Here is a 22,172-nt window from a genome sequence, read left to right as displayed (position 1 = left end):
ATGGACAAAACTAGTCATCTAAAGCATTGGTTCAATGTGCTAAAATTCTTGTTGAATCATCCAAAATTATAATTGAATTGGTTAGCATTTGAAGTTTGAACTTGAAACATAATTTGGTTCGGTTCACGACTTGACGAATTCAAGGCGTGCCTGGTAACACGTTTTGGCATGGACGTGAAAAAAATGCGTCAGAAGTGAAGTTATTCCCTTTAGCTTGGACCAACAGGAAAGGGACACAAACTGAAGTGAAAATAGGTACGTTTCAAACACCATTCCAAACACGCGCAAATCAGTTGATTGCTCTGGTTCTGACTAAAGCAATGAATACATAAATAAGTGGTTTCTCTGGGTTTGTGGTACGAGCTAGACCCTTTTCCAACATAACTTCTAAAATATCTAGATATTTACGAGATATATAAAGTACCATGTAACTGTAACCAATATTGTAGACGTTGCTTTAAACATAATTTCATTTATATTGAAAATGCTCATAAATTTCTTGATCTATAAAGGATTAATGCTGCAAAAGGTATGTGTTGCTTGGCCATCAGACCCCTATCAATATGATGAAGTGAATGAAGTTATTTTGCCTAACGTGAAATTTAAAGTATTTTTCATGATGAAGTGACATATTTTAGGCTTGATTTTCTCCAATGTTGTGTTTGGAACCAGTGGATGAAAGAGGGGAAAGGCTGAAATGCAGCGAAAATGAATGAAAGAAGTCAGAGTAATTTGTAATGAGTGAAAGTAAGTCGAAAGGTTTTAAAAATTGGTGAGCCTCACACAGTTTATCTTTTATCACAAAAAGAGATGAAATACTGTGAATTGAACAGTAAAACCAACATTGGAGGAATCAAATTTTCTTAATTTCAAATTAACTTCGAAGCTCCTCCTAAAACTTGTTGCATCCCGTGTCCATTGAAGCATCAAAACAAGTTGCAAATGTGAAACATAATCAATTATGCTAAACACATAATTGATTATGTGTGTGTTTGGTAGATAATAACAAAATTGATTTTGAAACGCGCAAATCAAGTTTGACTTTTTACCACCTTACCATGGTCTATTATGATTTTGAATGCAATCTAAACATACAAAATTTAGTTAAAATCAAGTTTGACTAACCTCATCAAGTTTTACCATAATTTTGAAGAGTATTCAAACACACACTGTGTGATCAATTCTACCATTTACATAATCGATTATATGCCTTAAATTGAATAAAAAGTTAAACAAGAGAAATAATTGTTTATGCAAATGGTATAATCGATATTTGCCTTTGATTTATATAAAAAAGCTTTCATATTACAAAAGACGACAAAATATTTAAGATTGTGTTAGGGGTAAAATGGAAAATTGGTTAACCATTAAATTTTTTATTTTTTTTTTCTTTTCTTACTTATCTAACAACTCTCTTTCATCATTTTCACATCTTTCTACCCAACATAATGCAAGATAAAAGTCAATTTTGATTTCTAAGGTGTAAAGATAAATTATAATTTTTTTGACAAACTTTTCACCTAACAAATCTCAAATGATCAAATATAACTCATGATATGATGCAATCTATCTAGGATTTTTATCATAAAACTAAAACACAAAACTTAAACAATTTTCAAGTGTTATAATTATAAGAACCCAATCTAAATATTGATTTTTAGCACTAACAACAATAATGCAACAATGTAATAAATGAATATACAACGATAATAAGGATAATAATGAAAACAATAATATTAACAACAATAATACCTAATCTCTAATAAATTAATTTAATATAATAAAATAGCATGATCTTAAAATGAGTTTCTTCACGATTTATTTCTAGGACTCAAAATTTAGGACGTTACAATTCACCTACATAAATGGAACCCAGCTGATGTTCTAACAATAAAAGTCTATAAACTTGTTGAAAATAGTATGATAAGTGAATCTAACTAGCAACTAAAAATTGAAAAATTTAATATTAATTTTTTTTTCAAAAGATTCACTTTTTACATGATTATGTTTATTGCTTTTTTTTTTATTCGAGCATCAATTGAATTCCATGTAAGACAATATGATGAGGTACATTTTACGTCTCAAAATCCAAAAGTGATCATGATTTTGAAATGACTATTTTAATTCACTTTAAAAATATAAATAATTAAATTATTTTTAAAAAAAAAATAAAAGATCAAACACATATAATTGAATAATAATCAACTAAAAATGTATTTTAGCAATATAAGTATTACAAGAGAAAAAAATGTGTAGTTTCTTAAACAAAACAAGAAAATAAAAGGTGAGTTTATTCAAACTTATTTCTTAAAAAATATTTATTTTGATAAAAATAACAATTTTTTTTGTTTTCTTAGTATGTTTATTTAAACTGTTTTTGTTTAAAAAAATATTTTTTTTTACTTATTTTAGAAAAAAGTTCTATCTATTTATTAAAAAAAACATTTTTTAAAGTATTATTTTATGTTTTAATAAAAATTTAAACAAATCAGCCAAAAATGTCAATTATATTTCTTTTCTCCTACTTGAGCAGCTAAGGGGGAAAAGTTCCTGTATCACGTGTTACACACTACAGTCCAAAGGAAATCAAGTGAGGCATTCTATAGTACAAACCCATCCACCCCCACCAAACCATATCATCATTATTTCCTTCCTATCCCCTTCACTTTTGTTTCCACAGTACAAGCCACCATTTTTTCTTCCTTTTCTTCTCTTTTAAACTCACTCCGTCTCTCTCTCTCTCTCTCTCATGCTCCCTCACTCATAAACTCATTCATGGCAATGGCCACGGTTCACAAGTGGCTCACTCATTTCTACGACACCAAAAAATGCAGCAACATCCTCGTACCTCTTGGTTCCAAGGGACAGCAATCCATGTACTTCCTCCACTATCATGTAATGTACCAAACTACTATAATGTCTTACCTATGTTTCTTATCTTTGTTTTTAGAATTTGGATTGGAGTGTAATCCAATATCAAAAACTTTCTTTTTGCCATATTATTATTCAAATGGGGGATTTGGAAAACTTTGTTCTCCACAACCCAAACACACATGTCTTATGACAACAATAAAAAAAATGAATCTTTAGAGTTGTTTCTTCCACGTGTTAAAAGTTTATTTCCAGAAATGTAAACTTAAGGAATGTGATATTTTTATGTTTGTTATGAGTTTTGAAAATTTATTATTGAGTACGGTTGATTACGGATAAATTAGTAATATTACGTTTTATTTCATTTCTGCTCTCTCCATGAAGGGGTGAGAAAATGATATTATAACCGGAAGGTGAAAAGTTATTTTAAGAAAAATATTCAAACACCCTTTTGAATTTACCCAAAAATAATATTTTGAGTGAAAGGGTTTTCAGTTGCTTAAATAAAATATAGTGATGTATGAGTTAAATTTTTTTTTAACTCCCGTCTTTACTTCTGATATTTTTTAGAATGTCATAGAATGTGAAATTATATTCCGATACAAATGTTACCTATGTTTATGTTTTGACAAACTTATGTGATTGGGATGCTGTTTTTTTAATTTTAATCATATTATTAGTACATAATATTCATTAACTTTTGTTAATTATTAATCTTCGTCTAAAAAAATTGGATAATTCACTTTATTGTAATTGATACCATTGGAATGCTATATTTCAATGAACAAACCACACATTTTTGTTTGTAAGCAAATAATCTATATCAAAAATAACCGTCCTAGCAACACAAGATATCTTGTAACAACACACTAAAACTGATTAATCCTATGTTGTCTTATTTTTTTCTTTGTTTAGAGACCCCATCATAGATGCTACCTTTCAATGAACGGTTGCAGAGAGGGACAACACCAACATGCAAGAACAAGGAACAACCCTGTTGGGACCATAGAAACCAGAACCTTGGCAGCAGTTGCATCACCTGCAATGGCTATGTACAGCCTCAACATGGCCATTTCGGAGCTTAAATCGGATGCTCTGTTTGGTACCTCTTCGGGCATTGTAAGGTTGCAGGTTCCAATTGAAGAGCAAGTTGAAGCCATTGATTGGCTCCATTCGCAGAACCATCTTCTGCTTCCTCGCTGCTTCTTCTTTGGAAGGAAACAGTGCAGTAGTCCCTGCTGCATTAATGGTGAAGAAAAGTTGGTCAGTGTTGCTGGGGTTGGTTCAGCTGTTTTCTTTTCCCAGCCACATCCATTTTCCTACTGGGATTGGATATCTATAAGAAGGTAATTGATTTTGGATCTTTGCAAAAAATTAAGATGTTACTCTTCCATTCCTAATTAAAAGATTTTTTTCATTTAATTCAGGCTAATTAAGAAGAGTAATTACATTAAAATTTTCAATTATTTGTACTATTATTTTAAAATTATCATTTTCTTATTTCTTTATTTCACTTAATTGTTTCTTATTAATGTTTGAAGAAAAAAATAATTAAATAAGGATATGGAGAAAAAAAATAATTAATGTATCTAAAAATTAGGAAAAAAATCTTATAAAAAGAAAAATACAAATTTTGAAATAAAGGTCTATAGTTAGAGAGCAAAGGAGTAAAAGATATGTTACTACAATGGTTAAAACTTGAAAGATTGAATTGCAGTGTCATTTAATCATAAATTATCATGTATGATTATTTTATTGATTTTTATAATAATTATGTAAAAATTATATATACAATATTTATAATTGAATGACATTATAAAATTTATGTACCTTGTCATTGCATAATTATTAAATTCTAAAAAAAATAAAAAATAAAAATAGATTTTTCTATTAAAAATTATAGTAGAATGTTTTGAAAGGGAAGATAGGAGTGTAATTACTACTATTTTACGCTTGTTAACATTTGCTTTGTAATGGCAAATACCAACCACTAATAAGATCACTTATTTAAATAAGAAAAAGTAGTTCCATATTGAAAATGTATTTATTATATTAAAATAATATTAGTTGATGTATACTTTGTTAAATAATTATCAATAAGTAGTTGTAGGTGTGGAACCTAGTTTAAATTTCTAATGTAAGATTTTGGGTTCAAATGACAAACATGATTAAGAGAGAAAACTTTAATAAAAATGATCCATGAGGTTTCTTAACTATGATTTTGATCAACAAAATTCATAAATATTAAGCTATATACTTTGATAAATAATTAAATGTGTACTTAATGCTCCTTATAGCAACACCCATTTGTTTGACTTAGTTGAAATTAGGAACTGTTGATTAGTGTACTGATAGATGACATAGAGAGGGAGAATCAAACGTTTAATTGGAAAAAATTAGGATAAAATGTGTTTTAACTTTTAAGTCTCAATCAGTTAAAAAAAACTTTTAAGTCTCAATGCGGTTAAAATTGGTTTTAATTTTTATATTTTAAAAATAATAATTTTAATCCTATTTTTTTTTTATAATTGGTGAATTTAATCCTTCATCGTAATATCTTAAGTTTCATAAAAATACCAGTTATAAAATATATAAAGATTAATAGAATCATTTTTAAATATTGAGATTAAAATCAATTTTAATTGAAAATTGAAGCACTTAAAATATATTTTGCTACCTCCGTTTTAATGTATAAAACTCTTTTCATTTTATTGTTTATTTTTTTATAAGATCTTCCTCCAATTGGCTGAGCATTATTTTTTGCTATGTCATCCTTAATTAATTATAATATACTTTCTTCAAACATTAACTACTGTCAGGTGAGAACAATTTAGTGGAGAAAGAAACGAAAGATAATTTTGAAAAGGAATGAATAATTTGAAATGATTTTTTTGCATCTGTTAATACAAGAATAAAATATAAATTAGTATTTACTAGTAAGATTGTCAAAAATATCTGTCACCAGTTAGTCACCACCATTTATTTCTCTTTCTCTATCTTTTCATTCATTAAAATGAATGGTGCACAGGAGTTGCAAGTTACTGACTTACTGCAATTAACATTACTCTGCATTTACTACATTTGAAAAATAGTTCTTCTGCCAAAGAAAATTTGACTTTTCAATTTATTACCAAGGGGATGACTAGACTTGGTGATGTATTCTGGTCATTCTGCTCTGTCAAGGCATTCGCAATAAATTGGGCTTGAAAAGATTGGATATGATTTGATTAGCTAGTAATTTGCATCATGTGATGAATCGTAAATGGCTTTAAATCTTACATCCTCTGTTTTAAATATAATTCGTTTTAAAGAAAAAAAGTTATTTTAAAATATGTCATTTTATAAAATCCATACTATTTTAATCTCAAAATTACCCTCAATTAATATTCCATACATTAAATTAATAGAAGAGTTTTTTAATTCTGATAAATTCTTCTTCCTAACTTACTAGTATTTATTATTCATGTATTTATATCATTGATTAATTCCACAAATCATTTGCATTTCCACTAGTAGCACCAATGAAGTTAGGCGAAGTAAAAAATCTTGGTCCATCAAGTTTGTATTGAAATTTGTTATTATTAATGTGAATTTTGTATAGTGGGAGTACACGAGTAGGAGTACTATTTAAGTTGACATAAAATGATATATTAGAAAAATCTTTGATGTTTTTATGAAATTCAATAAATTAATTATTTTTCTTATTACATGTGCAACAACTTTAAACGACTTATATTTTGAAATGGAGTGAGTAGTTTACATGAGTGAATTAGTATAATTCTAAGGTTAGATTTGACAATGTATTTTAGTTAGTTTTTAATTTTTTTTATTAGGTGAAAAATTTATTTGAGTTTTTAGTATATAAACTTTTTTGGTAGCTTGTGACATTTTTTTAAATGTTAACTTCTAACTTTTTATATTTTTTTTTATTCATAATGTATTTATCCATTTTTTTGATTATTCTTTTTTCAATAAATAATAATATTATTATTATTTTTTTCATTTTACATTTTTAGTTAGAATAACTGATCTTATTGAACATTTATAATTTAATAAGTTAATTTTTCAACTTTTAATTATTAATTATCAGTTAATTTTTTTAGCTTGTAACTATTTTTTTTTTTTTTTTATGTAATTATGTCAAACATGGCCTAGATCACCAAAACGAATCATACTATTGAACATTCGTCATTATTTTTTATTGTTATTTAGCGACACTGTTTCTTATCAAAGAAATTGAGAAGTTACACAAGTTTAGATTGTTAAATCTAAAGGAACCGAAAGAGCTATACTAAATACATCTTATTTATTGTGTGTTTGACTATGAAGAAATAGGAGAAAAAGGGAGAGAAAATTTCAAAATTATTTGTAGATCTCGCACCTTTTCCTTTCTACTTTAATTCAAATATTTTTTTTAATTCTTTTCCATTTTTTTCTCTTCCACAGTCAAAACTACCCTTAATCATTCAAGTCATTTGAATCAAATGCTTTCTTTTCATTCTTCTAAAACAGATTTCACATGTTACCAACTCATTTTATGCGTTGTATTGGACTTATCTGTTGTTCTATTTTCCGTCTTTAGAATTAGAGGCTTCAAACAATTATGACTTATGATTTTCTTTTGTGAGGCTTATGGTCATTTTCTAGTTAAATTGTTATATTAAACATTATGCATCATTAATATTGTATATTTCAAATTATTTTTTTGTATGTTTCTGAATTTTACAATTCTATATGATTTATGATTCAAAATTAAAAAAATTAGCTGGAAGGTTATGATTTGAATTGCAATTCCATAACCTTGATCTGCACACTATCTAATCTGCAGTTTTACTGTACAAAATTCCTTCCATCAACTGTGATGTTTAGAACCTCAAAATTCTTTTAGTTTTTGATTTTCGAAAAACATTTCACTTTCAAGGTTTCTTTCTGAGAGATGCCCTTTAATCCGTGCATATGGAGCTATCCGTTTCAATGCAAAAGCTAAGGTGTCATCAGAGTGGCTGGCTTTTGGTTCTTTCTACTTCATGATTCCTCAGGTGCATACATTGTTTTCTTTCCAAACACTAATTTGCTATTCCATGTTTGTGTTAATATTTATAGCATCAGCAGCTAGAGATACCAAGCCAAAAAACAAAATGACAGGTTGAGTTCATTGAGCTTGAAGGAGGATCAATGCTTACCATAACTATTGCCTGGGATAATGATCTTTCTTGGTCATGGGAAAATGCGATCAATGCACTCCAAGAAACACTTTGCAAAGTGAGGCCTATTAGATTGTGTCTTTTAAGTTAGGACAAAACTTAGACACAGTTCCTTAGAGTCTTTTGGTATTGTTCTCCAATCAAAATTGAAGTTTCACCTTAGGAACCGATGTTGATTTTTAATGCAAACCTTTACTATACCGATTTTGATTGGAAAACATTACCGAAAGTACCTAAGTAACAGCATGTAAGTTTTGCCCTTTAAGTTGTTAAGCAGAGCATTTTGTTCTAATCACATATCTCTGTGGTTCAGGTTTCTTCTTCCATTGTGAAGTTTCCAAAACAAACTCCTCCAACCTTAATATCAAGCAGCCAGAACATTCCTAGTAAAGTAGACTGGGATCTTGCTGTTAATAGAGCTTTGCAGATGATAGGGCAAAATGATTCCTTACTAACCAAGGTAACCTATATTTCATACACATTTCTTCTGTCTATTGGTTTTCTCTTCCAAGTTTTTCTTTTCTGCTTTTGTATCATAACTTGTATTTGAATTGTCCATTTGAAAGCACAGTTTCTTTGAAACTCAGGTTGTGCTCGCTCGTAGCACTAGGGTGGTGCCTACTGTTGATATTGATCCTCTTGCATGGTTATCTTGCTTAAAGGTATTAGACTCTTCTTTTCTGTTTTGTTCCTAGCAAATTGAACAGTGTTTGTTTCATAATATGTAGTAGCAAATTTTCTTATGTCCCCATCAAAACTATTACAGGTTGAAGGTGAAAATGCTTACCAGTTTTTACTTCAACCACCAAATGCACCAGCATTTATAGGAAACACAGTAAGTGTGCATTGCGATGGTTTTATATATATTCTTACCAATATATCATTACATTTTATGTCATTATTTTGTGCTACACATTCCTTAATACGCCCGCAAAATGAATTTCACCTAAAAATACAAGTAACTTTGTATTTAGTGAGTACATTTCGCAAATATAGTTTAACACCTTAATTTTTTTATAAGTCAATGGGTGGATAACCTTTTCAAGAATTGTTTGCTGAATTGAATCAGCAATGATACATTTTTCTCCTGTTTCCATTTTAATTTTTATGAACTTGATGAATAGCCAGAGCAACTATTTCACAGAAAATGTCTCCACATTACTAGTGAGGCTTTGGCTGGAACCCGTGCTAGAGGAGCATCACAAGCACTAGATCTTCAAATCGAACTTGACTTACTTACCAGGTATGACTTGTTACTTAAGAGCTGTGATCAAAACTGTTGCTTTATTACTTTCCCTGGTGCCTGGCATTTCCACTATTTACATTTATGTCTAGCTTCTCAGTTTTTGTTGTTTAAGTTTCTGTCTTATCATTACAGTCCAAAGGATGACATTGAGTTTACTATAGTGAGAGAAACCATAAGAAGAAAATTAGAGGTAAGTTTATACTTGTAATTTTAATTATTAGCATGGATTGGTTATCTGTTTAGAAGATACTTCCCTCTGCATGATTAATTTTGTTTCTAAATGAATATTTCCTTAAGCCATTAGATATTCATAGGTCAATGAGGGCTAAGTCGGAAGGAGGAGATTCTTTTTTAGTTAAATGATTATGATGATTGCTTGTATGATGTGAACTTTTAGAATCTGCTCATATCTTTAGCCACTTTCTGTCAGAGAACAAGGGGTGAATTGTATTAGTTTCTCTAATTAAAACATTGAAGCTAAGTTATCTTCCATATGACCAAAGCAATATAGATTGGAAGTCTAAACTGTATGATGTCTCACTCAAATATGTTGTTTCATTTTGCATATTACTTTTGCATTTGCATATATTCTGTTTAGAACAACTTTATCATGAGTATAAACCTTTTATCTCATGTTTTCTATCAGGCAGTATGTGAAAAGGTTGTAATCAAGCCAGAGAAAATGATTAGAAAACTCTCCAGGATTCAACATTTATATTCTCAATTATCTGGCAGGTTAAGAAGTGAAGAAGATGAGGTAAACATGCATAATATAATTTCAGTACCAAATGCTTAAGTTTCACTGGACATTCCTTATGAATTTCTAACTTTCAGTTCCTGACAGATTGAAGAATTTATTAAATAATCACCATATAATTAGGGTGTTTATCTGTTTTTTTTTTTTTTTTTTTTTTTTTCCTTTTTGATGTTTTAGTTTGAAATTTTGTCATCTCTTCACCCGAGTCCAGCAGTTTGTGGGTTTCCAACAGAAGAGGCACAACTTTTAATTGCAGATGCAGGTACATCCACTTTTCATTTACTATTGTTTCTACCCAATCAAAATATTTTCTTATCTATTCATTAGTGTGTTTGGATGAGGGAATTAAAAATTCTGAAAAATTTTAAATTTTAAGAATTTCAAATGCTTCAATTGAAATTCTTTTATTTTCAAAATTTTGTGTTTAGATAAAAAAAATTAAAATTGTGAGGTGGAAGAAAATGAATGCAAAGAGAAAGAGAAGATATGGTTGAAGTGCTTCCAAAGAAAAGAATACTAATGTTGCATGAGGAGTCGCAGGGGAATCGGAAAACGGCGGTGTACACTACCACACTCAATCACAACATTCAGTCAATAGCGCAAGGCATGGCCCAAGCCCTTCACACCAGCGAGCACCTCCGTCGTGTGATGGACAGTGACGGTTGTTCCCCTAACTGGTGAGTGCAGTTTTACGTGTTATCCTATGCCCGCACTCGATCGACGCTTCACAAGCTCAGATGGTGTTTCTTGAAGAAGAGGATCATTGGCGTGAGAGAAGAGTCGTGAGTTCGAAAATGAGATTTTGAGAACTTTCAGGTGGAAGAGAAGATCAAGTTTATAAATAAAATATGCAAACGTTTTGGAAGGTTCTACTATGAAGAAGAGAATTTCAATTTCTAACATTTCAGAAGAAAATTAAAATTTCACATTTTTAGTTGTATAAAATTCTGTTTTAAAATTCCAAAAATTTAAATTATTCATAAAAAAACATCCAAAAAATGAATTTTAGATTAAAGAAATTTAAATTCTCTGATAAATTACTTTCCTCACTTAAAATTTTCTATCCAAACACACTTTAACCTTGTGTTTGAATCAGGAATTTCAAAATGTCAAGGAATTTGAAATGCCTAGAATTTGAATTGTTTTGATTTTAATTTTCTTCATTTTTCAAATGCTTTGTTTGGATAAAACAATTCAATTTTATTCCATTTTAAATTCTTTGTTTGGATAGAGTAATTCAATTTCCTTCATATGCAAAATTTTAATTTTATATTTTAAATAGATAAAATTTTAATATTAAACTTTATAAAAAATAAACAAAATCTAATTTTGAAATATAAATTCAAAAATATTTTCAATTTTTAATAATTTATAAATATAAAATGTTGATAATTTTAACTAGGGTTGTTTTGTCTGACCACAACCAGTGATATTTTTAATCCAATATCAACCAAGGCTATTTTTTGGTTGATATCAAATATGATTTTTTGTTTGTTTAAGAATGCTGGGAATATTTGTCAGTTGACGTCAGGCGGGACTATTTTTTGGCTAACGTTGGTTGAGTCTATTTTTCAGTTGATGTTGACTAGATTTTTTTTATCAATGTCAACTAGGGTTTGTTTGGCTGAGACCGGCTAGGGTCTTTTCGAACGACATTGATCAAGGCTATTTTTAGCCAATGTCGGCCTAAAAAATCCTAGCAGGTGTTGACAAATTTTTTTACCCAATGTCAACTAAAAAATAGCTTGGTCGATGCCTATCAATAGAATCTACCTGATGTTGGTTGAAAAACATCATTGGTTGCCGAAAAATCCCTAGTCAAAGTTGGTTAAAAAAATAGCCTTGACAAATGTCGGACAAAAAACCCTACCCAACATCGGCTATAAAATAGCCTTGGCTGATGTTGGCTAAAAAGTAGCTCTGATTGATGTCGACAGAAAAAACTCTAGTGGATGTCGACTGTAAGAACCTAGTCGATGTCAACTAAAAATAGTCATGTCTAATGTCGGTCAAAAATACTTAGCTGGTGTTAGCAGAAAAAATCCTAGGCAACATCAACCAAAAAACCTAACTAAATGTGATTAAGAAATAGCTCTAGTTGATGTCAGCCAGTAAATCCTAGTCGATGTCAGCAAAAAAATCATAACTGACATCGGCTAAGAAAATCTAGTTGACATTAGCCAAAACATCCTAGCTAACATCGGCTAAAAAATAACCTTAGCCGATATTGGCTAAAAAATAGTTTTGGTTGATGTTGGCTGGAAAAACCTAGTTGACGTTGGCTGAAAAACCTTAACAGGTGTTTACTCAAAAGTTAATCATGACCGATGTCAGTAGAAAAAATCTAGCCAACATTAGCCAAAAAAATGATTGGTCAACATCAACTGAAAAAACCTGGATGACAACGGCAAAAAAAAAATCCTTGGTTGACGTTAGAAAAAATTTCTCATGATTGACGTCAGTGATAAAATAACCCTAACTAACATCATCTAAAAAAAATTTAGCTGATATCGGCAAAAAATAGCTTTGGTTGACATCATACAAAAAAATTCTGACCGAAAAAATCTCGGCCAATGTCAGTGAAAAACTACTTATGCCGATATCGGCCATAAAAACTTTGGTCACCCGTAATTGTGAGTGATGAGCGAGAAAGAGTCACGAATAAGAACGTGAGTTAGAGTGAGCATCTCCGAAAAAAGAATTTCAAATTCTATATTTTTTGAGAGAATTTGAAATTTTACTGTTTTAGTCAATCAAAATGATTCATAAAAATACCAAAAATTAAATCTCCTTTCATATACTCTATCCAAACAAGATATTTTATCATGAATCGTTTTAAATTCCTTGAAAAAATGAATAAATTGTTCCATCCAAACACACTACAAAAGATTTTTAGCCTGAGCATTTAGATCTTTATATTGGAAATAAAGGAAGTCAAATAATTTATAATAAAGTCATATTCTTTAGTGGGATGTATGAAATGAGAGGAACATCGCACTAAGGCATGAAAGTCCATGCAAGGACTGGAAATTTAGTGGAATTGGAATATGTATGTTATTCGGGCATAGTGTGATGGAACCAGAAATGAGACTTGCTCATATTATGTTATATATACTGATTCAGACCTAATTTTCGTTAGTTTCTAGCCTATAAGAGCGTTTTATTTTTAAGACGCTATTATCAACACTTATCTAAGGCCTAAATGCTAAGTCCAAGCTCTATCAAGTTTATAGATGTATATGGCGATGTTAAATGAAAAATCTTTTTAAAAAGTTGAGGTGCGTTAAGTTAATTTTAACTTGTGCGAAATTTGATTCATTTTACCTCCGGGATTCATTTTATTATTCTTTTCTTCTACAAGTACCTGTTGAAAAGCTTCCATACTAGATTTTTGTGAATTTGATGACTGAAAATTATATTAGTGTACTTAAGTTGATGCAATTAAATCAAGTGATTGGGTACAAGTGGTTAATGTGTTGAAGTTAAGGTTGAATCGTTCAGGTATTATTCAAGTTCGATTATTGGCAAAAATAATTCTTCGTCGAGCTTTACTTATCTCCTAGTCGAACTTCTAGTCAGAGTTCATTTTTTCTGATGAATCGAAGGGTTAAGACAAAAAAAAAAATTAATGCAATTATGGTGATATTGGTGGGATGTTGTATGTGGATTTTCAGATACATGTTTTTGATTGTATAAAAAAGGTGAAATTTTCTTCCCATGATGAAATTTCTTCAAATCACTAGTCAGTAGTATATGTTCAAATAGATCTGCCAAGCCATTGATGGTCTGATTGACCTTTAACATATGTATACAAGAGGAGAAAAGGGAGGAAGAAAAAAAAAGGAAATGGGCCGGTATCCTGTGTATGAGATATTATGTTACAATATCACCATTTAATTTTGTGGAGAGCTGTTTGAATTTTGCTGTAATTTAACCATTTTGAAATATTGACATGGTTGGCAAAATTCAATTTACAACATACTGGCAATAAAAAGAATGAAACTATCTCTTTGATGTTTCAAATCCTGTTTACAACACAAAGCTATGACTCCTATTCCTTTGGATAAATTTTACTTACTTTCAAAGATAATGTGCAGAAGTATTTGATCGAGGGATGTATGCTGGACCTGTTGGTTGGTTTGGAGGAGGAGAGAGCGAGTTTGCGGTTGGCATCAGGTCAGCATTGGTGGAAAAGGTTAGCTCAATAATTTGGAGATTTTTAAATCACACATTCAGTTTGCATAGAATGAGATTTTTCTGAAGATTTTGACTATAGTCCAAAATTATTCATGTTTCTGGCAACTGATATAAATCAAGGGGGTGATGATTATATTGCTGGAAAAAATGTGGTTTTAGTCCCTATTACTTTCAGTCAAACATGGTTAAGGTTCCTTTCATATTGATGAATTTGTTCCACAATCTTTAAAAAAAACATGTGGATATACGCATTTAACCCCTCTTAACTTTAAAAACAGGATGCATTCTTGAAAGTAAGGGAATGAATCCACATGAATTTTAAAGTTTAAAGACCAAATTTATTGATATGAAAGTATAGGGATCTTGGTCACATTTGATTGAAAGTATAGGAGTTAAAAATACATTTTTCCCTATACAGTTCAAGTAACACTGTAGCAGGAAAAGCATTTGATTTAGTTTATATATCCCTGCAATCTGCATTAATATTAATATGCATCTTGGAGACAAAGAATACCACTTTCAGAATAGGTTTCTTCCCTTGAGTTTCAAGAGCAGTTTGCATATGAGGAGAATTTTTTTCTCTTTTTTTTGAAATTAAATATATGCTAGCTTTGAACAAACCCCTTTTGTCCCTCTGGTAAAATTGAGGGAAAGAACCCAATGAAATATTCCATGAAATTCATAAATTTCATTAGGGTTAAAATCCCTAATAAATATTCAAATGTTGTTTTTGTTCTCTCATAAATTATTTCTTTGCATTGAGTCCTTAATAAAACAATAATTATTTTTGGTTCCTAATATTTTTTTGTCCTTGATAAATTAGTGAATTTTATTTTTACTTTCTCATAATTTTTTTTTATTTATTATTAGTCTTTTTCAAAATAACTAATAACGAACCAAAAAAATTACTAGACAACAAACATAATGTTTGTGAATTTATAGGGACTAAAAAAGTGTCAAAAATAAAAAATAATTTTTTTGTTTTATCAAGGACCAAAAGTGAAAAAAATTACTAGACAACAAACATAATGTTTGTGAATTTATAGGGACTAAAAAAGTGTCAAAAATAAAAAATAATTTTTTTGTTTTATCAAGGACCAAAAGTGAAAAAAAATTATTAAAAAACAAATACAAAATTTGAATATTTATTATGGATCATAAACAGATTTTAGCTGTTTCATTATTAATATCAAAAGTCGCATTTGAATCTTTAAAAGTTACCACATACAAACTTGCTCATGCTGTTTTTTTACCGTCGATCATTACGTTGTCCTGTTTTGGTTGTAGGATCTTGGTGCTTTTATATATGCTGGGACAGGGATAGTGGAAGGAAGCAATCCTTACTTGGAGTGGGATGAGCTAGAACTCAAGACATCTCAGGTGTGTTTGTGAATGCATCTAATCTGATAGGATGGACCTTTCTAGGTCAAAATAGGGTGTTTTTTTAGGAGTAGATAATTTTGATATTTTTTTTTTAATATTTAGTGTTATTTTATTTTCTTAAAATTTACTAGATTGAGTCACTTGTATGATTGATATTCTTTGTAAATTCCTATTTAATAAGGTATGCACTGTGTAAAAAATTACCGAGGAAAAATCAACGTGGTTATTTTATCTTCTTTATAGCTTTTCTCTTGTCTTTTATAGTGTTTTATTAGGAGTAGAAGTAGAGTAGCTTTTTAGCACTCTACCATAATCCATGTGTAGCCTTTTTGTTTAGAGCTAATGCATTCTACAAAAAGATTGTTAAGGAATTTGTTACTTGACATGATTTCTGTGCACCAGTCTACAGATACTCATTGCCCTAATGGATGTTGAATGATATGTCTTGTAGTTCACCAAGTTGCTCAAGCTTGACTTGCTTCGGAGACAAAAAGTAGATTGTAAATGAGCTCCATCAACAGATACGGTTAGCATTGTTAAATGACTGAAAAAAATTATGCTGATTAAGTTCTTTAGTGGCATGTGTTAGGGATTGGTGATTGATGGTTTTTTGTATATCAACCGTTGCATTGAATTAGATTATAAAATCGATCGAGTGGATAATTTGTCTCTCTCAAAGCAACCTTTTGTTTTATTAATTTATTTTTGTATAACCAAACATGTGTAAAAGCTATCCTATTGAGTTGGCTTTTGGATAGTCCTTTTATCTTTTTTGCTGAATTGGGGTTTGGATAGTCCTAAGCATATGCATATGAGACTTTAGTGTATGTTAAATATAAATTTAAAAATGCGTTTAGTTCATCTTAGTTAAAGAAAATAATTACTCAATTTTTATAGTTGTTTTTGGAGAACTCTTGAAAAGTAAAAAATTACTTCCTCTAAATAAAACTCTTGCAATTTTTGCTACCCACTTGGTCGGCCTAGTGATAAGAAGTTCAAGGTAGTTTACACAAGTCTTCAAACTTCAAACCTTATTATTGTCTCCATCGAGAGAAAAAAATCCTGCAAACGTGCACTTAGTCAAGGTTTTCATTGTATCCACTAGCACAATCCCTAAATTGACCATGTTTCATTCTAATGAAAAAGATATGTACAATCTAGTTTGAACTATTTTGCCGTTCAAGTATGAAAAACATACTAACTTTTCCCCAACTTTAAAAGGCTAATTTCATTAATTTGGTTGCTAATTCTTCTCTTGGTCTTGCAGTTTTGCCACATGAAGTTTGAGATTATGCTATTTCCTTTGGGTATCCTACCCTCGTCGTGTCAGCGTGGCATATACTGGCTTAATAAATTTGGTAATTATGAGGATATGGTTTGATTTGTTGGCTCATTTGAAAAGATTCAACAAAACTAGTCAATTTGTATATGGGTTAAATACAATTTTTTCCCCTAATACTTGTATTGTGTTAGGGATTTACTCTTATGGTATATCAAAAGCATCATTATGTAAAATTGTATTTGGGCACACCATATGGGTTAAATCAAGGTGCTTGCGAGTACTTGAAGTACTTCAATAAGTTATTTATCTTTCATATCAGAAAAATTACCCACCGATGCAGTATTTTGTTTGATTAAAGAAATTCAAAATACTACCAGACATGTATGTCCACAATAGATATTTTGCTTGTCAAATACAAAATAAAACTGCATAGTAAGGGACATGTAATAAAAGTTTAATATAAAGATCTTGTATGTGTTAGATAAGTTTCGAGAGGCAAGATGCAAAATGCATACCACCACATCGAGTTTTAAGCAAGTCTTCAAGTGATTCAGAAATAATTATCAGAATATCAGATGAAATGCTTGAAGATAAATGCAAGTGACACCAAGCATACACCATAGAATTCAAAATAGAAAAGGGGAGTGCCATAGAAAAGCATCCTGTATTTGATTAAATAAAAGATGCAATGACAATACCTAAGTGCTCTGTTTATAGAGCTAATTCGTAACCAACTAATATTACTATTAACAATAATAAACAAGTTAAATTATAATTTTATTCTCCTATAATTTTTAATTCTTGATTTTTGTTCTCTTTTTTCTCTCATGATTTTGATCTTTCTATTTAAAAAACAAACTACAGTAATAGACCAATATTTAATTTTGCATACATTTATTTTTTATATTTTATATTTTAATTAATTTGTAAAGCCCACATTTTAATTCTGTGGTATGTTAGCCAACCAACAAATTCTCCGTAAACCCAGATTAAACTTTTGTATTAATGTTTCCTTAAAATATCGCAAAAAGGTGTGCTGTTGGGGCTGCGCAGTTTAGGCGTGGTGGTTAGGAATGGTGGTCCGTTTGGGTCGAAGGTGGTGGGTCGTGGGTGACACGATGATGTTGTTTGGTAGATGAAGGTTAAGGATCTAGGTGCGCCAACAGTGACTTCCCTCTGAGTGCCTCGTTCATTCGTAGCTTTTCGAGGCAGTTTGTGTTCATGACATCCATCATGTCGTGGTGTTGGATCTGGAAATGTTGGTTTTGCCCTTTAGTAGGCTTACAGATTAGCAATCTATAATCTGAATTGCACTTATGACATTTATATTATTAACACAATATTCTAATCAATTGAGCTTATGACATTTGCGTTATTAAAAAAATATTCTAACCAATTGGTCTAATAGACCAATTATGTTATAAAAAAATTAATGTTGTTATATATAATACTCAATTTCAAATGTACATCACATGAAAATTTATATAATAAATTTTATGATAATTAATTTTTATTTAATAATTAATTTGTTTACATATATAAATTGTAAATAAAAATCATAGGTTTAATAAAAATTTACATATGTAAAAAAAATACCAAATTTATTTAAGTATGAATCGTTGTAATAAACATCTAAATACATCATTTAATTAAATATCATATTTTTTAAAATTTTCAATCACAATAATAAATCCAAATATATCATTTAATTAAATATCAAATTTATTTAATTATTGATTACTTTAATAAACATCTAAATACAACATCCAATTAAATATCAAATTTGTTTAATTATCAAATTTTGTAAATAAAATAATGTATAAAAAATTATAATTTTTAACAAAATTCAAAACATAAGAATTGGCAATCTGTATGGTTCATACATATTGTTTATTACAGTATGAACCATATGAATTGTCAATCTATATGTTTTGATTTTTTTATACTTATCTCTTATTCTTCGACGGCGAAAAACCACCAAATTTCATCATATATTTGTAAACAATGCACGTGCACCACCGACGAAAACAAACACTTATAAAGGATGCTAATGGAAGCAAATTACATTAAGAGAGTACGGTTTTACGAAAAAAAAAGACGCTGCATAAATGAAAAAACTAATATGCTATTTGTAACCAAAAATACCAGTAAGAACATTTTTGGTATTTTAAAAAACTGTTGAGTGTACCAACAAAAATATTGGGTGCCCCAAACAATTCCCTTAAAATTATTATAGTGGCCACTAAAATCTATCACTATGTTAAAATTAATTTTTTTAGTGAGTATAACATCCTATTTTGAGGTGTTAGCATTGTAGCGTATTTGAGGGTATGTGTACGATTAATTGCCTGAGGTGTTTATAGAAAATTATTTGATTTTTTTATAATAGTATAGTTATTATCGATATTGTTAGTAGGGGTGGGAATAGGTCAGACCAGTCTTTAAAAGGTCTGAGTTTAGCCTACGATGAATTTTTTAGGCCTGAATCTGACCTATAGCCTATCAAAGGCTTTTATTTTGGCTTGGCCTGGCCTTTTTAAAAGTCTAGCCTGACCTGATAGTCTTTTAAAAAGTCTTCTTCACATTAAACCTTTAATATTCCTTTGATAATTGTTTTTACAAAAAAAAATAACACACCTTCTATAATAGGCTAAACAAGGCCTTAATATATAATTTGGCTTGATTTTAATCTAACGTTAATTTAGTTGGTAGTCCTACAAATATATTAAGGCAAAATTGTAAAATTGGTCCCTCACTTTATCTCCAATTTCGGATTTGGTCCGCCAGTTTTTTAATTCACGAATTTGGTCCCCCTATTTTGTAAAATCATGCAATGTTGGTCTCCTAGGCCACAATTGGACGTTGACTGTTACAAAGGAATGTTGACTGCCACGTGTCACGATCTTATTGGATGATGACTGTCACATGTCATATTCTGATTGGTCAATGAAAACAACAATGCATTTCATCTTTCTTGGAATTGACATCCAATCAGAACATGACACGTGGCAGTCATCATCCAATATTAACGTGACATGTGGCAGTCAACATTCCTTTGTAACAATCAACGTCCAATTGTGGCCCGGGGGACCAACATTGCACGATTTTACAAAATAGGGGGACCAAATTCGTGAATTAAAAAACTGGGGGACCAAATCTAGAACTAGAGATAAAGTGGGGGACCAATTTTGTAATTTTGCCATATATTAATAATATAAACTGAAATCACCTTATGATATATAAACTAATCCAAAAAAAAAAAAAGAACCTCATACTTGAGGTAGCATCATCCAAGTCTATCAAACCAACATATTAATTATTACAAAAGAGAACCTCATTCATGAACCATGATAGCAGTGTTAGACAAGTGGCCTCAGATATCTTAAGAAATGGGGGGTTGAATTAAGATATTCCAAACTACTTCCCCAAGTAAAAACCTATTTCACTTTTTATTTAAGTTATAAGTTTCCTTAACAATGAACTTCTTAAATATTGATTCAAATAAAACAATTTGAATATGAATATAAAGCAATAATAAATAAAGGAGTTTAAGGGAAGAGAAAGTGCAAACTCAGATTTATACTGGTTCGGCCACACCCTTGTGCCTACGTCCAGTCCCTAAGCAACCCGCTTGAGAGTTCCACTATCTTGTAAATTCCTTTTACAAGTTCTAAACACACAAGGACAATCCTTCCTTTGTGTTTAGAATTCTTTTACAACAAGAGACCCTCGGTCTCTTAATCCCTTAGAGAATTAGAAGGAGAAGAAGAATAAATCTCTCTTGAAAGAGATAGATTTTACAGATTGAGCACTCAAATAATTCCTTAATGAATTGCAATTGAATTGGCCAAGGAATTCTTAAGAGGATAAAATGATTTTGCTCTTTTAGAGAATAAACACTTGTTGTTCTGAAAAACTCTCAGCAAATTTGTGTTATAAATCACATATATATAGACCATTGGTGGTCATGAAAAAGCCTTTTGAGAAGTTGTGACTCTTAGAATTATTTTTCTAAAAGTCTTGTCTGGTAATCGATTACAGGATTTGTGTAATCGATTACAGCTTTTAAAATTTGAATTTAAAACATTTATTAACTGCTAGTAATCGATTATCAAAATTGTGTAATCGATTACACAGTCTAAAATTTGAATTCAAATTTTTAGTAGCTGTTGTAAAGCATATTTGGCCACTGGTAATCGATTACATCCTCTGGTAATCGATTACCAGAGAGTAAATCCTTTGAAAAACACTTTTTAATTTAAATTACTTGGCCAAACTTTTTGCTAATTCAATTAGGAATTCCCTTCCTAATATACTAGTGATCATCTTGATGTTGTGACTTGTATTCTTGAAGTACTGTCTTGAAGTTAAACTTGAAAAGCCCATTTGCATCAATTGCATCATATCATCATGATCATCATCAAAACACCAAAGGCATTTGCATCTACAAGCAGTTGCAATTATTTCCCTCGTCTTTTCGTTTGAGTATCTAACACCCGGGAATTATAAAAAGGTTATTTGAATTTGAAGGCATGAGTCAGTGTAATCTTATGCATGAGTCATTGTAACCTTATGAGTAAGCTTATGAAAATCAGGGTTTGCATATTGGACGACTCACATCCAAATAGAATCCTCAACATCAAGGTTTGCATATTGATGTCCCAAAACTACATTGACTCTGTAGTGAGAAAGCTATCTAAATATAATAGTTATAATGACATGCAAAAAAGTATTGATAGAAATCATATATCACCAAGTAACAAAAAACCAACGTGAACATGCCTAAATCAAGAATCATAATGAAACTTGTTAAAGGAATAAGAAGATGAAAGAAAAAATGGCAAGGTTTTGAAGTTTTACCTCTATCAAAGCTTGAAGTGAAAAGGATACAAGTTTTGTTTGCTCTGTAATTTTTGTTAGTTGTGTTCTCTATTCTATTTTATCTTAAAACTAGTAAAAAGAATGAAACAACAGTCAGCACATGACTCACACCACTTAAATTGTAATTAAAGTCTTACTTGATTATAAGAATGGAAGTTATGGAGTAGTAATGTGTAATCAAAGTTTGCTAGTTTCAAAAAAAAATATTAATTATACCGTGTGTTTTGTTCAATGCAATGACACATATATATTGGTATCCAAAAAAATAATGTAAGTATATATACATATATATAGGCCGGCCTATCAGACTTATAAGGCTTTTTAATAAGCCTAAGTCTAGTCTATTTAATT

General features: G+C 30.0%; 1 protein-coding gene across 4 annotated transcripts; it reads left to right on the top strand.

The window, feature by feature from the left end:
• The first annotated feature begins 2,628 nt into the window (after positions 1-2,628).
• On the top strand, positions 2,629-17,316 carry ICS1 (isochorismate synthase, chloroplastic). 4 transcript variants are annotated; one of them, XM_026127817.2, is made up of 15 exons: positions 2,633-2,895; positions 3,828-4,217; positions 7,793-7,910; positions 8,017-8,133; positions 8,389-8,535; positions 8,663-8,737; positions 8,842-8,910; positions 9,200-9,318; positions 9,454-9,511; positions 9,968-10,078; positions 10,256-10,340; positions 14,176-14,273; positions 15,563-15,655; positions 16,110-16,184; positions 16,926-17,316. In XM_026127817.2, the coding sequence occupies exons 2-14, from the start codon at positions 3,916-3,918 to the stop codon at positions 16,164-16,166; spliced, it is 1,449 nt and encodes a 482-aa protein (XP_025983602.1). In that variant the 5' UTR covers positions 2,633-2,895; positions 3,828-3,915; the 3' UTR covers positions 16,167-16,184; positions 16,926-17,316. The 4 variants fall into 4 exon arrangements, 3 of the variants coding, with proteins under 3 accessions (XP_014629098.1, XP_025983602.1, XP_003522193.3); XM_003522145.4 differs by having other exon boundaries at positions 2,634-2,895; positions 3,787-4,217; XR_005890693.1 differs by lacking the exons at positions 16,110-16,184; positions 16,926-17,316 and adding an exon at positions 10,619-10,755 and having other exon boundaries at positions 2,629-2,895; positions 3,787-4,217; positions 15,563-15,605.
• Positions 17,317-22,172: the final 4,856 nt, after the last annotated feature.

The sequence above is a fragment of the Glycine max genome, chromosome 3, assembly GCF_000004515.6.
Source record: "Glycine max cultivar Williams 82 chromosome 3, Glycine_max_v4.0, whole genome shotgun sequence".
In the NCBI taxonomy this organism is placed as follows: domain Eukaryota; kingdom Viridiplantae; phylum Streptophyta; class Magnoliopsida; order Fabales; family Fabaceae; genus Glycine; species Glycine max.
Note: the sequence above shows the minus strand (reverse complement) of the source record. Positions and strands in the feature narration are given on the sequence as shown.

Coding starts and splice junctions, on each gene's coding strand:
- ICS1 (XM_003522145.4), top strand. CDS start 2,776: ATGGCAATGGCCACGGTTCACAAGTGGCTCACTCATTTCTACGACACC. Junction 8,134..8,388: donor TCCAAGAAACACTTTGCAAA/GTGAGGCCTATT, acceptor TCTGTGGTTCAG/GTTTCTTCTTCCATTGTGAA. Junction 8,911..9,199: donor CAGCATTTATAGGAAACACA/GTAAGTGTGCAT, acceptor CTTGATGAATAG/CCAGAGCAACTATTTCACAG.